Source organism: Ahaetulla prasina, chromosome 5, assembly GCF_028640845.1.
Source record: "Ahaetulla prasina isolate Xishuangbanna chromosome 5, ASM2864084v1, whole genome shotgun sequence".
Lineage (NCBI taxonomy): Eukaryota > Metazoa > Chordata > Lepidosauria > Squamata > Colubridae > Ahaetulla > Ahaetulla prasina.
The window spans coordinates 61063591-61080788 of record NC_080543.1 but is presented as its reverse complement, the minus strand read 5'-3'; the positions used below and the strand labels follow the sequence as shown (position 1 = coordinate 61080788).

The 17198-nt window shown below is 35.9% G+C and overlaps 2 protein-coding genes across 2 annotated transcripts in view; both read left to right on the top strand.

The window, feature by feature from the left end:
* Window positions 1-79: 79 nt before the first annotated feature.
* The window catches only part of LOC131199363 (uncharacterized), a 170337-nt gene continuing 153218 nt past the window's right edge, over window positions 80-17198 (top strand). The window contains exons 1-10 of the mRNA XM_058185068.1: window positions 80-148; window positions 384-762; window positions 2413-2478; window positions 3076-3219; window positions 3929-4085; window positions 4874-4986; window positions 5807-5867; window positions 6456-6554; window positions 7308-7372; window positions 17052-17145. Coding sequence (XP_058041051.1) covers window positions 644-762; window positions 2413-2478; window positions 3076-3219; window positions 3929-4085; window positions 4874-4986; window positions 5807-5867; window positions 6456-6554; window positions 7308-7372; window positions 17052-17145 — 918 coding nt within the window. The 5' untranslated portion in view covers window positions 80-148; window positions 384-643. The remainder of the gene's footprint in view (window positions 149-383; window positions 763-2412; window positions 2479-3075; window positions 3220-3928; window positions 4086-4873; window positions 4987-5806; window positions 5868-6455; window positions 6555-7307; window positions 7373-17051; window positions 17146-17198) is intronic.
* On the top strand, window positions 7385-16235 carry LOC131199369 (tRNA (guanine-N(7)-)-methyltransferase non-catalytic subunit WDR4-like). Its single transcript, XM_058185083.1, has 3 exons — window positions 7385-8568; window positions 11705-11774; window positions 14546-16235. The coding sequence occupies exons 1-3, from the start codon at window positions 8308-8310 to the stop codon at window positions 14716-14718; spliced, it is 504 nt and encodes a 167-aa protein (XP_058041066.1). The 5' UTR covers window positions 7385-8307; the 3' UTR covers window positions 14719-16235.

Genomic DNA, 17198 nt, shown 5'->3' with positions numbered 1-17198 from the left:
TGCTTAGTAGCGGCGGGAGCTGGAACGGAGAGTTCCCTTTCGTTTGAGAGATGAGAAGGGGTGGAGGGACTCCTCCGTTCCGTGTGCTTCTAAACCCAGATGGATGGACGGACGGACATGGATCATTGTCTTGAGTGCAATATGGGAGGTGTGTGTGTGTGGGGGTCCTTGGTGCCATCTGAAGTTGTTTTCTTGCAGACGTTTCATTACCCAAACTAAGTAACCTCATCAGCACCAAGGATCCCTCATTTCAACCCTACAAATATTGCCCTTTATGAGTGCATTTCCTTTCCTTTTATTTTATTCCATTTTCAATAAAATGGATAAATAAAATAATCAATAAAGAATTATATTCTTTCCTCTCTATGATGGCGCCTCCCCAGGGCATTCATTATCACGAGACGAGATTATGGAAACCTATGGCAGCTTTTCTGTTGGAAATATCGATCAGACTTTCCATCTTCCGATAGTTCTGTTCCCACAAAGGAATGAGGAGGAATTCCTAACAGTTCAGGTTCCAAACAACTGTAGGCCCATCTCTATGGCAAGCCGGGCTTTTCTGAGGTCATCATTAGTAGGCCGGGGATGACATCATTAGCTGGTGACGAGTCTCGGGCGCCCCAACGTGGGTCTGGCCGTGACGATGGAGGCGGCTGATGTTGATGGAATCGTGAGTGCTGCTCCGAAGCTCCTCATTTGCGAGGATCTGATGGCGGTTAGCGGCGGCACGAAGTTCTTCGCCGCTAATTATAAAGAGACCAAGTGAGTGAAAGGGTGTGTGTGTCTGAAAGGTTGGAGTTTAAATAAACTTTCACCTGCCTTTTGGTCTGTAGATTAATACTTCCGTTACGGTTAACAGATGGATACCGATAGGCATAATGGGAATGATAGAGATAGTCCAATATATTCTGAAGAAATCAAATTGGTGGGGGCTAGTTTACATATTGTACAGGCACAGACCTGATAGTGGAAGACTAGCGAAGGGGCAAAGGTAAAGTAATACGGAGAAAAAGAGAGAGTGAAGCTTCTATCAACTGTGCACACTTTAATTATGAGACTACTAACATGAAGAAAGAGCCGGTTTGGTGGAGCGGTTAAGGCACCAGGCTAGAGACTGCTGATTTTGGTGCACCTTGGAACAGGCACTCTCCCTCAGCCTTAGGAAGGAGGCAGTGGCAAACAATGACCAAAAAATCTTTTGGGGAAAACGGCAGGGATTTGGCCAGGCAGTTGCCAGGAATCATTCAGTAATGAAAAGGCACCAAAACAAACTCAAAACCCACATTTGGAAGTTTCTAAAAAAAATATTGTTTCTTTCCAAATAGTAGCAATAATTATCTTTCACAGTGATTCAATAACCCTCCAAAAGCCTTTTTTTTTAAAAAAAAAAAGTATGAATTGAGTGTGATGGAAGACTTCATTCCAAGTATCTGTATGGGGACAAACTACCAAGCATGTACCTACCTAGGTCATTTTTGACCACCTCTTAAAATCTTCTCTTTAACACTTTCTCATTCACAGAATAGAGGAAGGCAGGAAATATTGCCTATACTTGAGTAGAATCTAACCAATCTAATTAATGGAGAACATTTGAGAGACCAAATGGAAATATTGAGAATTTGTGGACATTTTAATTTATTCTTAAATTTCTACATAGATTTTTTGCTGAAGGTACTTTCTTTGTTATAAGATGTATTTTTCTTAATAGACTGTAGGGATCCTGTGGATATAATATATCTTAATTTCAGCATAGAATTTGACAAACGGTGTGACAGTAATCTGATTTGTAAGTCAACATAGGATATTGGGTGTTTGTTAATTAGCTGACAAATGTTAAGGGTTTGGTAGATTCAGAGATGGAGGAAATACTTTGCAAATTTTAGATGAAAGAAAACTGTATGAGATATACTGTAGAAGACAAACAAAAGAAGTGGGATGAAAGAGTAGCATACAAGCTGAAAAATAAAGGTAAAATAACAAAATAGAAACAGGAAAAAAGAAATCAAATGAACAGAAACAAGATGGGGGTATATTTGGCTTGAATTCATATTCTGAAGAAGTATTTTGACTTTTAGCTGACCACGTTGAATATAAGGTTGCTGAAAAGGCAAATTCAGTTTTACTCTGTATCAATAGATATATTGCTCCACTATATTTGCATGGATCATGTTCTACCTCAAGTATTATTTTCTGTTCTAGGCATTTTAACAAAGATTCAAAGAAATCGGAATAGGTGCTGAGAATACCAACAAGTGAGATTAGGTTTAGGTCTGGGGAAAAAATAGAGCTGTAGGTTGCTAACCTATTGGTATAGGGAACATTGCTCTGTTTTTTAAGAGTTCAACACGAGATTGCTTCCATAGAAAATATTTATGTGATGTATATTCATTTACATGTATATTTCATTTACAGCAGTGATGATGTTTTCATTTATGACTGTAGTACTGCAAGCAAAAAACTTCAAGAAAAACAAGAAAGGTGAGAGTATTTAATTTCCCAGGTATATAAAACATTACTTCTACTGCAATCTCATATCAAAGAACAAACAACCATGCTAATTGGGGATAATTGAATCTATAATTAAGCATCTCTAGAGATATTTTTGGAAAATATGGCATTTACCTCTCTTAGATAAGCATTGCTTATAAGAGGAGTGTCTTTTCAATCAGTCTGATATCAGTTAAAAAGCAAAGTAAAATTAAATAAATTTAATTAAATTAATTAAAATTAATACTAAGAAATAGCTTCCATTGTTTCTTAATTTTTTGATCCCAAAGGTGCTTTTTCAAAAGGCAACTGGACTTTCTGGATTTTTATTTTTTTTTTTGAAGATGTTTCACTTCCAAACATCTTCAAAGAAAAACCAGAAAGTCCAGTTGCCTTTTGAAAAAGCTACCTTTGGGATAACTATGACCTGGATAACTAAGAATCTTCATAGACATTTAAATTTTTTTACACGATCAAAGAACAGATGTTCTGTAAAATATTTGAAAATATTATCTCAGAAAATATAATTTGAAGTGCTTGAAATGGTTCATTTTTGAATAAAATGTTTCATGTTTTTTCTCTTTTTAGTGAGGATGGAAAGCCACTAGGGAAAACAAATAATATCCTTGCCTGTGCATTTTCTTCATCAGGGAAGTATTTTGTTCTGACTGACGACAACAAACAATTAATTCTTTTCTGCACAAAGCCTTCCTGGGAATGTCTGAGCATAAGGTATGAGAAGGAAAATGTTTTAAAATATTTTTTTATAAATCTAAGCATTAGTAACAGAAATTATGCCTGTTTTCCCTAGGGGGCCAGTTTGGTGTAGCAGTTAAGGTAATAAGCTAAAAGCCAGAGACCGTACATTTCTTAGCATGAACTCTCCTGAGTGATCTTGGGTGACTTACTCTCTCTCAGCCTTGAAAGCAGGCAAGGGCAAACCACTTCCAAGAAAACTGCAGAGACCAGTACAGGCAATTGCCAAAAATCAAGACTGTCTCAAAAGATATACACACACACATTCCTTACTTTGTTATGTTAAATTTCCTGTTCTACTTGGATTTGTTTCTTAACTTTATTGTTGTGTTTTATGTTTCCTTTGTCACTCCAGCTGAAGAACAGCCTAGAAATATTTTTCTGTTGCTCTGCAAACTTTTGGATAAGCCAATGGCTTCATAATCACTTTCCATGACATTGGCAAATCTCCCAAACCATGCCAAGCCTCACATACTTGTGATGCAAGGTTGTTAGGTGTTGGTTGTTGTTTTTTTGTGAATCTAAAGCTGCTTCCAAACTGATGTCTCGGGCATTTTTCCCAACCATTTTTGGAATTCTCGGATATTATGGGTGTTACAGATTTGTTATGCTTTTGTTAGTCACATGCAGACCATGTTAGATTCTGACATTCAAAAATGTTGAATTATGTCTATTTTTTTTTCAGACCTGTCATGAGAAGATGTACCTCCCTGATAATAACATCTGCAGAAGACAAAATTTTGGTTGCTGACAAATCTGGCGATGTGTATTCTTATTCAATAATAGAACCCAAAAATGCAGGAACAATTGAGCTTGGACACTTGTCTCTTTTGTTGGATTTGGTACACATGAGTTTTTAATGGATATTTCCAATAATATATTTTATTAAAGATTAATCAAATTTAAATCCATCTTTATCAGGCAGGGAAGGTATGTTACAGATCTTGTCAGATAAAGAATTCCAACTGACAGGGTCCAAGAAGAAGGCTTTCTTTGCCCCTGCTTTCATTGCCCCTGCCCTGTGGAACATTTTCCTCCTGTCCTTCTGGAAAGGCGTAAAAACTTTTTCTGAGATCTTGTTTGGGACTCACATAGCTGCATACAGGCTTGAGGCTGGCTAGTGTCTTGAAAGCCCTCTCTCTGCCTTTTAATTAAGCTTGACACTGATTTTTAATTCATCCTTTTTAAAAAAAAATACTGTATATACTGTTTTTTATGGGTTGATATTTTATCTCTACACAGCCCAGAGTCACTCTGAAGGAGGTGGCCAGTTTTAAAATCTGATAAATAATTTGATAAAAAAGAATAAGTCTTATTTTTTTTCCCTCTCAGAATCATCCCTATGAAGTAGTTTGGGCTGAGAGGTAGTGTGTACTGCATAGTTACTTAATGAGTTCAACTCTATCAAATGAGACTGAAAAATTAGATGATTTTCTGTATATTAGCCATTATTACGACAAATGCATATATACGTAAACAGGTTTGTAAAATGTAGACTGGTAACTTTTCGTTATTCCTCCCAGTCTTTCTAAGATTATCAGTTTGAAGCCAAACAAATGATACAGTTGGTGCGTGGATGATTATGCCTGAACATGCCATTGATCATATTTCTATTGTCTGTTATCATTAGACATTGAGTCCTGATGACCAGTATATTGTAACAGCTGATCGAGATGAGAAGATCCGAGTTAGTTTGACTAAAGCACCGCATGTTATAGTGTCCTTTTGCTTGGGTCACAGAGAGTGAGTAACCAAAAAACTGTTTTCAGTGAGATTGAAAGAAAACTTCTCCTTTTTACTAACATAAGGAAACAAGAAGAAGGAAGCCATATTTAAACTCAAGCTTAATAATAGCTAGTATTCTAATCAATCTCGGGATCAGAAATGCTTTAGACTACTTAAAAATAATAATAAATGTTCACTTCCTTGGATGATTTTTAAAGAATCCATTCTAGCTCTGATTTGGGAAGAAATAAATGAGTTGGATGCTGAGGGAATTCAGATTTTCAGAAAAGCTTATGTTGTTATTTCAAAATGTAGCTAACATGTCATCCATTAGAACATTCCCTAGCCTAAAAAGCATTTGTTAATAAAAAAACTATTCAAAAGAATTATTTTGTGTGTGCGTGCATGCACATCCTTTTTTCTGCATAGATGCTGATAGTCGTAGTCCCTAATGAAGGATAAGAATTGAGACTTCTCAAATTCTGCTAACCTTGCAGTTTGAAAGCATGCAAATGCAAGTAGATAAATAGGTACCACTTCAGTGGAAATTTTGTGCATCCTCAGCATATATAGTCATGCTTTGTTCCTAGTGGCAATAAATTAGTCTTAATGTTCAAAGAAACACTTCACTAAGAGATTGCTACTTATAGCTATCATATACAAATTTTTAAAACTGATTTATTAAAAAGAAAAATATTGGGATAAACTTTTTATATGCAGATTTTTCTAGAAATACAAGGAAAGATATCAGTCTAGGTACAAAATTTCTTGCACAGCTGTATATACATATAATTTTACTGTTTATTGCTTTTGTTTCAATTTATTTTTTTCTTTCTAGATTTGTCAGCAAAATATTGGTACTGCCAAACTTTTCTGATCTTCTTTTATCTGCTTCTGGGGTATGTAAATTATCTGGGATTCTGTACATCTAGAATGTTAATAAGTGCTTATAAAATGCATTTTTTCTTTCCTCTAATAAGTAAAAGATTCAATTTCTCTTGCTGCCACTCATGTTTTTGGCTGAAACATGAAGAATAATTAACATTGTAGGGAATCATCATTCTCCCAAGTGTTTTACACCACTTTATTCATTATTAATATCTATTTGAACTCAATATGAAATACAGTAATGTGTTATTAGAAATCATTAGATATTATGAATATTTATTGCTCAATATACATGAGATATATATGCATGTATCTAAGAGGGCTTTTAAACCATTGGATGAATTTATAATTATGCTAAGTCACAATGTGGTTTCTTTGTTTTTTTGCTCATCAAATTGTATTATGCACATTGTTGTGATTTACACATCGTGACCTATGCTTAAAGTTAGGTGTGGACCCAGACATTATAGCTTGTTTAATCAACTATAGATAAAGGAATTATAGCTTAATATGATATCAACCTTGTTAATGTGTATACAGTATATGAGAGACCTCTCAGTGGCAAAAATAATAATTAGCTCATCTCGTGAACTTCCTAGGATGGTACATTGAGGCTCTGGAAGTATAAAAGTGGGAAAGAACTACATTGCTTTCAGTTGAATAATTTGAACATAAGTGAAGCTGGTAAGAATAAGAAGGTAATTGTCTTTTGTGTAGATGTTCTCTATAATATGCATGTTTCCATTTTTCTTTTTTTTTACATTTGTATTTTCTTTTTTGAATGAATTTATTGAATTGTCATAAAGTTTTGACAGCAGGTTTATGCTACTGAAAATCAACTTTTGATTCTATAAAATATAGGTTTTTTGGTAAATAATATTTTGAGAAGTAGAATTGTAGAATGCAATTACTTCACAAAATGAGTACACTAATATTTAAAACTGTTTAGAAATATTTCTTCGTGTCATTGGAGGCTTACTTTTCACTAATTTTAAATAAATGCTGTTGGGTTGATCTCAGAGAGGATAGTATGAGAGCATTTTGTCTGGGGAATGCTAAATTAGTCCAGATAAAACATGGACAAGCAGATACTCTGTCTCTCTGTTGTACTAACCTCCACTGTGTGAACAGATGTAGTGATATTCTAAAAATTGTAACTAAATGATTGTGCAGTGGTTATACCAATCATGGAGGTTCAAGAACATTTTCTTTTTGCATTGTAACTATTCATCCAACTTCTGCCCCCTTAGATATTTTGTATTTTTCATCTTGCTGTCTTTGCTCAGAACAGAAATCGGGGTAGACTGAATAAGAGACAGCTTGTCTTTGTTATTAAAAACCCTGATATACATGTTTTTGATCCAAGGTTTCTTTTACTACTGTTCTATTTCTTCCCAAACATAAAAATATTAGCTCTTGCCAATTACGTTTACATTTCTTTTCCTCCTCAGAAATACGCAGTCTCAAGAATAGCTTATTGTTGTGAAGGAAATTACATTGCTGTTTTATATGACTGGTAAGAGGAAAAAATATAATTACTGTAGAGGCAGCAGGCAATTACATTATTTCATTACAAGCTATGTCTGATTTCTGTAAAGTTTATACTAAACAGGTAGTTGTCGACTTACTACCATTTGTTTAGTGAACATTCAAAATTACAATGTTACTGAAAAAGTGACTTATGACCGGTTTTGATATTTATAACCGTTGCAGCATCCCCACAGTCATATGACAGTTGCCGTGTCCCTTGGTCATGTGATCACTTTTTGTCCCCTTCTGACAAGCAAAGTCTATGAGGAAGCCAGATTCACTAGACAACCATGTTACTAACTTAACTGATTCACTTAACAACTGGTTAATGGTTGTAAAATGAAGCAAAGCTCACTTAATGTCTTGCTTAGCAATGGAAATTTTGGACTCAATTCTGGTCATGTCAAGGACTACCTGTATTATGGAATCAATTGATTAAATGACATAAGATATGGTGATGGTATCGTACAGGAATAATGTGAAACTTATTTGAATTAAGGGATTATAATAAGAGTTTATAGATGATTTCTAATGAATGTTGACATTGTGAAATTACTTCTGCTGCTTCATAGCAGATATTGGAGAGTTTCCTTGAAATATTACCATAGGAGTTCCTTAAAGTGGCTATATTGCATGTACCAGCCGACACTAGCAATAACTTATCTAATTTTGCAGAGCTTCTAAAGTTTCAGTTCTATATTTATTTACCTAAGAATAAGCTGTAATAAGTTCAACAAAAGTTACTTCTGATTAGATGAGAATTAAGCCATACCAGGGGTCTTCAAACCTGTCAACTTTTAAGAGTTGTGAACTTCAGTTCCCCATGCTAGCTGGGGAATTCTTGGAGTTGGAGTTCACAAGTCTTAAAGTTGATGAGTTTGGAGACCCCTTTACTACACTTGACATATCATTTTCTTAACCATGTGGGAATCATTTGATGTAATTGGTGTAGGAAACGTGATGTATAAAAGTAACGTAATGTTGGTTGCTTCTAAAAGTATTCCTGCAGTATCCATCTTCCAGCTTGATGCCGGTGCTCAGAGTTTAATTTTTAAACAGCACATAACCTTAAGCCACAAAGGTTGGGACATTGCATTTGAAGAAACAGGTGGGGTCTGGGTACTGCAGGAGAATCAGCAAATACCTCTTCTATTCTACCAACTTGAGGATGGACAGTGGCAGGTGAGAGAATTTTTATGATCATAGACTGCTACATGTATTTTTAATTCTGTGGTGTATGGCAAAAGATTCTGGCCAATTGCTGAATTACTATCGTTGGATTACCGTGCATTTCTTTTTTTTTCAAGGTTTATTGGGTTTTTATTTTTAAACATATATCAACATCAATACATGAACAGTGTGGCCTCTGGGTATGATTAATATTAATACGAATAACAGTCAATTATTACATTAATCAAATTTATGTAATCCTAATATTAATGTACTTGATTATTTTAAAGTATATTCAACATTTCAATGTTCCATTCTGATGTCAATGATCTTCTTGAATATACATAGTAATACCATCTTTCAACTTCTCAACTTTCTATCTAATTATTACTTACTTTCAATTTATATAGAAATTATAACTACTAATATTCCCCCTTATTTCTACCTCTATTTCTGGCTTCTAGTCAGGTCACACTTATTAATCCTAATGTTAAAATACATATTTATGTTAATACATAGTCCTCCATAAAAAGGTGTATATTCTTATTTCTACCTCTATTTCTAGTTTTTAATCAGGTCATCATTATATTAGAAAAAAGAAGAAAGGAAAAAAATTAGCTCTATTCTATCCATCATCCCTTGCCTGTTTTAATACTTCAATTCTTATTCGTTTTTTGGCTTTCCTCCCATACTCCTCTCTTGGATCTTTGTCTCTGTCAACATCTGCATGTCCAGTATTACATCTAAATATTTTTCCTATCTCTATCCTCCTAAGCTGCCATATCTCCAGAGTATTCACCCATACTACTATCTTTCTTTCAAAAACATCTTCCAGATTATCCAATTCCAATTCCATTTTTATATCTCTCAAAAAGTTTTTCTCATCCTCTTGTTTTATTTAGTGGTTTGCCTGTTCTGTCTTTTCCTCCATTCTTTCCACTGCCTCTTTTCTTTCCTGGACTCTGATCTTCATTCATTGCCAGTTGTATCATATTTTCTTTGTCACTTATACCTTGGATTAAGTCTTATCTTTCTTTGGTTCTTTATAATGGTATCCCTTATGTTTTGAAACATCCATGCCATTTCACTTGAAATCTCACTCATTTCCCCCTGAAAAGGCATCTTGTTTTAGTTTAATAAGTCCACTTTTAGTCAGGGCCACAAACAATATATTCAGTTCCAGTTTTGTTCAACAAAGAGTTCAATAATCATAGCTCTTTACATCTCAGGGTTATTAAATCAATTCCATTTAAATAGTCCAGACAGTTTCCACACAACAAAAATAACTTTACCTTACTTAAAAGTCTTCCTTATCACAATAGTAAAGTAATTAATTATAGGACAGTTAGTATCACCACAATCCTTCAAAAAGATGTTGCTTATTTCTTCTGTCAAAGTTTTTCTAGATTTGTATGGGTGTAGTATATTCCAGGGAACATGGTGGGGCTCAGTGGCTAAGATGCTGAGCTTGTCGATAGAAAGGTCGGCAGTTCAACCTTTTGAATCCCTGGTTTCTGTGTAATGGGGTGAGCTCCCGTTACTTGTCCCAGCTTCTGCCAACCTAGCAGTTCGAAAGCCCGTAAAAAGTGTAAGTAGAAAAATAGGGACCACCTTTGGTGGGAAGGTAACAGCGTTCCGTGCACCTTTGGTGTTGAGTCATGCCGGCCACATGACCATGGAGACATCTTTGGACAGTGCTGGCTCTTCGGTTTGAAACGGAGATGAGCACCACCACCTAGAGTCAGGAATGACTAGAACATATGTGCGAGGGGAACCTTTACCTTAGTATATTCCATTCACCAGTAGATGGCAGTATCAACAGAGGTTTCAGCGTTGTTTCAAACATGATAAATTAAAATCCAAATTTAATTCAGTTTATAAAGATAAAATTAGATACTCGAATCAGTTCAGATACATAGTTCCAGCATATTATAATCTCTTTCCATAACAACGCCTACCCAGTTTAAAATCCAATTTTCTTTGATTAAAAGATTTTTAGCTTTTCTCCCCTTAGTTCCTTTCATTCGGGTCTAGGATTTTTCTCTCTATGGTTATTTACTGCTTTAAAAAAATCTAAGAGTCTTTTTTCCTCTCTGGATTTTCTTCTTTTTTTTTTTAAGTTTAGGAACTAAATGGGGAAAAAAGGGGTCTTTTCACCCAGTTCCAATCGCTGTTCACTAATTCTGCTCTAACAGCAATCTTAGGTTTTCCTCGGCTGCCCCAGCTTCGTGGCAGCCATGTTTAGGCTGCCTCTTCTCCTCATCGTGGCTGAGAGGGCAAGAAAAACTCTAGGCAGGAGAGTTGCGACTTTCTGCGACCACGCAGGGCACCCTCTGCTTTGCCTCCCCTATAGGGAGGCTTTGGCTTCTCTCAGAATCCACAACAGGGAGGATTTGGCACAAAAGAGTGAAGACCTGCTTCTTGTGTCTGATCTCGCTGCGACGTCAACCCGAAGTCCTGATTACCATGCATTTCTGTAGTATAATACTTCAGCTCTTTAATGATTTTTCTATCGTTGATGTTTGTTTTGCTAGTTCTAAACAAAAAATATAGTTCAATGTAGATCCCTCAAATTAAAATCTAGAGTATTGTTCGGCAATACATAATTGAACATGCTGAGTGGGATATAGCGGCTCAGTTCAAATCATAACTAAATTTTATGTATGCAGTATATAAAAGAAAAACATCAGAAGCATGTAAATTTACTTCTTTGTCACATCTGTCCTGCAGCTGGGCTTTTGGTTTTTTAGAATATTGTACCTTGGTTTGAAGATTTCTCAGTTAAATTTGGGAAAAAGAAAATGGGGTATAGCAGCTCAAGCTGAGGACCCTTTGTGTATGTGTGCATAGCTATAAACCTAGTGTAATTGTGGGTCAATACACAGCAGTCTAAATTTTAAAAAAAACTAGATCTGCTGTTAAGGAAAAAGAGGCACTGACCTAATTTACTTATTTTTCATCTGAAAGTAGAATGTCTTCTTTATTGTTGAATATCTTTTTTGTTGTTGTATACCTTCATGAAAACATGGAAATGGGTCAGGCAAAACAGAAGATTATGGGAGCTGTTTTCAGTACACCAGCCTGTATGAAAAGCCCCCTGCTTACTATGAAATTTTCAATAGCCACTGTTGTTCTGTTTTGTTTTCAGCCTGTTATTGACAAGAAAGAATTAGTGAAAATGTCCAAGTACATATGTGACCATTGGAGAATATTTGAAGGTAGGATATATGAGTTTAACAGACCAAACAAATACTTTACATGGAAGGTCTGACTACGATTTGGAGAATCCATCCCTGAAGTTCTGCTAAAGCTGACTTTAGTTTTAGCTTTGGTTTCTGCATGAGTATTGGTTCTTGGAGGTGGGAGAAGTTATCTGGAAGCCTCATTGCTCAGTTTCTCAACCTTGCTGACTCTGAAGATGGGTGGGCTTCAGCTGGCTGAGGAATTCTGGGAGTTGAAGTCGACCCATCTTCAAGTTGCCAAGATTAAGAAACATTGGTTTAAACCAGGGGTCTCCAACCTTGGTCCCTTTAAGACTTGTGGACTTCAACTCCCAGAGTTCCTCAGCCAGCTTTTCTGGCTGAGGGACTCTGGGAATTGAAGTCCACAAGTCTTAAAGGGACCAAGGTTGGAGACCCTGGTTTAAACCACAGGGATCAAGTGTTAAAATGCCCAACTTACTGATACCACAGAAGAATAGCTGAATACCATAAGAACACAACAGAGTCATTCCCTCAGATTTACCTCCTCCTGGTAAGAAGTAGAATGCTGTGCACAGATCTTAACTCTATCAGCAGATGAAGAAAGGGGACTATTAAAATGACAGTAATTACTGTAGATAATTAACAGAGCTTGTTAATAAGACCTGCTCTTAATACCTAATTAGTGTCACTACTCCTATGAAAATGGTGGTTCCTATATATTTTTGTTGCCAGCATTTTAATAGCTCTTTTCCCTCTTCTCCTTCTAAAGGGGAACAAAGTATCTCTTCTGCTGTAGCATTTTGAAAATTGGTAAGGTGGATGGGAATGAATATTTCAACCATTTTTTAGAACAGTTGCTGAAATAAAAAATCCACCACAGAGTTAATTTTGTGCAGTCAGATAGAAAGACTAATAGATATGTAGAGCTGGTGATTCTTTGCTGAGGCAGATAAGTATTGCAATCCTAATGGTAGCTGTTTTTAGTTCTGCTCAGTAGTTGAGTAAGGTACCAGTTAATATCATCCTTAAATTCATCTTGTCAGTTAAATTTGAACTACATGATGCTTACCATCAACTTCTGATGGGTACTGATCTTTGCCAGAATGAGAAGTGCACTCCTATGACATTGTTTGGTGAGGAACCAAGCAAATTCTCAATTTGACAAAAAACATGGGAGAAAGGAGAAATTGTCATAGAATTACCATGTATATTGATCAGTTTTAATCCTTCATAGTTAAGCAATTAATCTCTCAAATAATGGTAAACAAGTCTTTGAGGCCTATTGACACTCTTAATGTTTTAGGAGAGATTGAGGCAGCCATGTGATAGATCCACGACATTTATGAGTGAAACTTGGTTTGGAAGTAGTTTGGGAGGTATCTTGGATTTTTAAACTGCTTACTTTTGGAGTTTATAGTTTTAGCATTACAGTTTTCTTCCAGTTTTTGGATTTTTGTCAGTTTTCAGTAAAGTGGGAATATTTAGGCTGCATATGACCCAGAGGCTGCAGGCTAGTCATTCCTTATTAACCCTGCACTAAATGAATTAGAAATGTATTACTTTTTTAAAAATAAAAAGTAGATTGTTAATAGCTACTGACAACAGCTATGTTTACCGTTTTCCTCATGGACATTTGGAGAGAGTAAATAACCCTATAAATGTCATTATGCAAATGACATACGATACATTATATTTGTCACTGATATAAATTACATTTTTTGTGCCCTTTGCACAACAATATCACAGTGCATGTGATGTCACAGTGACCTCTATTGGACACCTCTCCTCACTGATTGTATATTAGACTTTGTCTCTCTTTTTCCTAATACGTGCTTTAGTTAACTAACTGAATCTATCCTCCTTTTTCTTTGACAAGCGACTGGGAGTATCAGCTATCTTAATAGTGCACTACTGCAACTAAAAGGGCAAGAAATTTGGAGAGCTTCTAGTCCCAATGTAGTTATCTGTTCTTTTGCTAATAGTTTGGATATGCTTATCATTAACCAGTGTGGGCCAAAGTTTTACTGTCATAAACCAATGGAACAGAAACAATTTAGCTAATCTGATAGAAAATTGCTGCCAGGTATCAAATGTGGGAAAAGCAAAACCTACAACTTTGCGTAGTTGAAATTGGAATAGGTTTTTTTCTCTCCATGGTAGGAGATAGGTTTATTAGGACTTAAGTATCTGTTCTCATTTTAGGCCTAAACAAAACCCCTGCTTATAAATATTTACTAATTTGCCAGGCACTGTAAAGTAATATTTATTATTTGCAGTTCCCTTGCATCCTGGACATAAACTGTTTTAACTCCTACCCTCAAAACGACGCTATAGAGCACTGCACACCAGAACAACTAGACACAAGAACAGTTTTTTCCCGAAGGCCATCACTCTGCTAAACAAATAATTCCCTCAACACTGTCAGACTATTTACTGAATCTGCACTACTATTAATTGTTTCATAGTTCCCATCACCAATCTCTTCCCACTTATGACTGTATGACTATAACTTGTTGCTGGCAATCCTTATGATTTACATTGATATATTGATCATCAATTGTGTTGTAAATGTTGTACCTTGATGAACGTATCTTTTCTTTTATGTACACTGAGAGCATATGCACCAAGACAAATTCCTTGTGTGTCCAATCACACTTGGCCAATAAATTCTATTCTATTCTATTCTATTCTATTCTATTCTATTCTATTCTATTCTATTCTATTCTATTCTATTCTATTCTGTTCTAATTGTTACTTAAAATTCTAACTTATTCTACCTTCTGCAGGTGCTATGGACAAAGAGAGCTGCTTTCAAAATCTCTACAAGGCTTCTTTTGATAATATGTCCATTTATCTAAAAAAGAAAGAAGAGAGACTTCAGCAGCAGAAAAATAAGAGAAAAGATCCACATGAATCCAGTGAACAGACCAAAAAAGTCAGAACTGAAGAGTTGTCCTGATATTACTCAATGCTTATCACATTTCTGAGTTTGGAAGAAGCTGAACAGAAAACAAACTTTTTCTTACGCATAACTGAAATTAAATCTGCCTGATGGCTAGTGTCAGCATACCTCACCCCTAACAAATGGCAAAAGAACTAACCTAATTAACAAGTCACATCCCAGTGCCTTTAAGTAACTTGTTTCTAAATGTATGTTTTAAAATGTTGCTTGAATGACAGTGTTGCAAATAATACCTAGAAAAGAATCGTAACAAAGAACCTTCTCTTCGAAATCCAGTTGCTCAGATTTTCATCCTGAGCCAAGAATATGCTTTGTCACAATGTCAAATGGACCCAAATCATTGCATAGTGGCAAACTTCTACCCACCCATCTTTTCCAGGGGCTGAGGTAATATATATTGTATAAAGGTAGTCCTTGATTTATCACCACAGTTGAGCCCAGAATTTATGTTGCTAAGTGAGAAATTCGTTAAGTGAGTTTTGACCCGTTTTACAACCTTTCTGGTCACATTTGTTAAATGAATCATTGCAGTTAAATTAGTAACTCAGTTGTGACTCTGGCTTCCCCATTGAATTTGTCAGAATGTCACAAAAGATGATCACATGACCCCAGAAAACTGCAACCATCGTAAATACGAACCAGCTATCAAGAATCCAAATGTCAATCACATGACCATGGGGATGCTGCAACGGTCATAATGGTCCATTGGTGGTTGTCACTTTTTTCAGTGCGGTTGTAACCGCATGGTCAAGGATTACCTGTAGTTATATAAGAAAGAAGCTGGCTTACTGCCATAGTTCATGGTCAAGCCCAATTATCTCTGGAATTTTGTATCAGAAGATTTTGTTGAGTTCACTAGTAGATATGATCTACTGAATCATAGAATCTATCAGAAGAAACCCCTTAAAAATGACTTGACTCCAGTTGTCTTTCGTGCATTTAAATAAATAGGTAGAAAAAATGAAGTGTTAAGATAGTTGTGCTATTACAACAGATAGTGTCGGCAACAAGCTTCAGTGATGCAAACATGCACTGTATTTACCACTTCATGTCACAAAATTGCCATTAAGTACTGATAACATCTAACATAAGTGGCCGTGTTTGTGTCATAATTGGCACTGTAGTTAAGTTGACCTCTTAACAATAAAAAGGTAAAGGAGTCCCTATGGATTTTACTCTGCTAGTCGTTGCTGCCTACAGGGGGCGTGCTTATCTCCATTTCAAGGCCATTGAGCCAGTGCACTCATGTTGCCACAGAATTATTCATTTTAACAATAAAGGAGTAATAAACATTTATGGAACATCTATTTTAGACTGTATTCTACCAAAGTGAAGTTCTCACTTTTTTTAGTCCAAAGCTTGCAATTTGATGTTAATAACTGCAGTGTTTGATCATCATTAAAATAGATTTTGCTATATATGTGATAGCAATTTGAATGCACTTTATCAGCATCTTGTTTTGTGTATTTAAATCCCAATTAGTTAAAATTAAATGTAAAATTTGGATGATTGTGGATACTGCCCCCATTTCCTTTCCAGTTATTTTGCATAAAGAAAATAGCAATTCGAAATATTTGTATAGATTTTGACCATGCAGAAAACAAAGCCACATGTTTTGATGCTTGTCCAATAGAAATTTTCTATCCATATGATACAGGTTCCAGAAAATCCATGTATTTTTTAAAATGTGATGCTCAGGTAGGTAGTTTAGTATAGCTAGTTTTGTCTGGGTTAATTTTATAGATGCTATTTCAGGATTTTGTTTTTGGAATGTGTGGGTGGTTAGTAGAAAGCGAGAAGAGCATTGTGGAAAGCATTAGATGTAAATGGATTGATGCAGGAGTAGATGGAATTGGGAAGTTGTTCTGTTTCAGATTGTGGTCACACACAGACACAGTACTCAGAAGCTGATAACAGCAGACAATGTAATTCAAATGCCTAGCAGAGAGTGCTTGCTTGCAAAATGATAATTACAGTCAAAGAAGCAATAATGTAATTCAAATATATTCTAAGACTCACAGAAAGCCAAATCAGGTTGTCAGCTGGTCCAAGAGTCAAAGGGTGACAAACAGAAACAACAGCTACAAACTAGGATTTTAAATAGTTGTTTCCAACAAAGGCTGCAAGCAAAGCAGCTATCTAAATATGTCTGCAGACCACCGGCTGCAATTACTCAGCCCCTGCCCCACAAGGGCCTTCACCGAGGAGTACTGCTATGCTTGCCTTGGTATATGTCTAGATCTGAAAGTTGTTCCGTATCATCTGATTGGGTGCAGCTGAACCGGAAATGCCTGTGGCTAACAGTCTTATTTGAATTCTGATTCCCCAAGGCTGACAGTCCTGAAGCACAGGCCCAGCTGGATCAACATTGTTAGATTCAAGATCAAGAGTCGGATTCTGAATCATGGCTCAGTAGCTGAGGTGGTAAGTTAGAGGAAGAGGCAGATTCATAGCAGAGTGGAAAGACTGCTTATGAG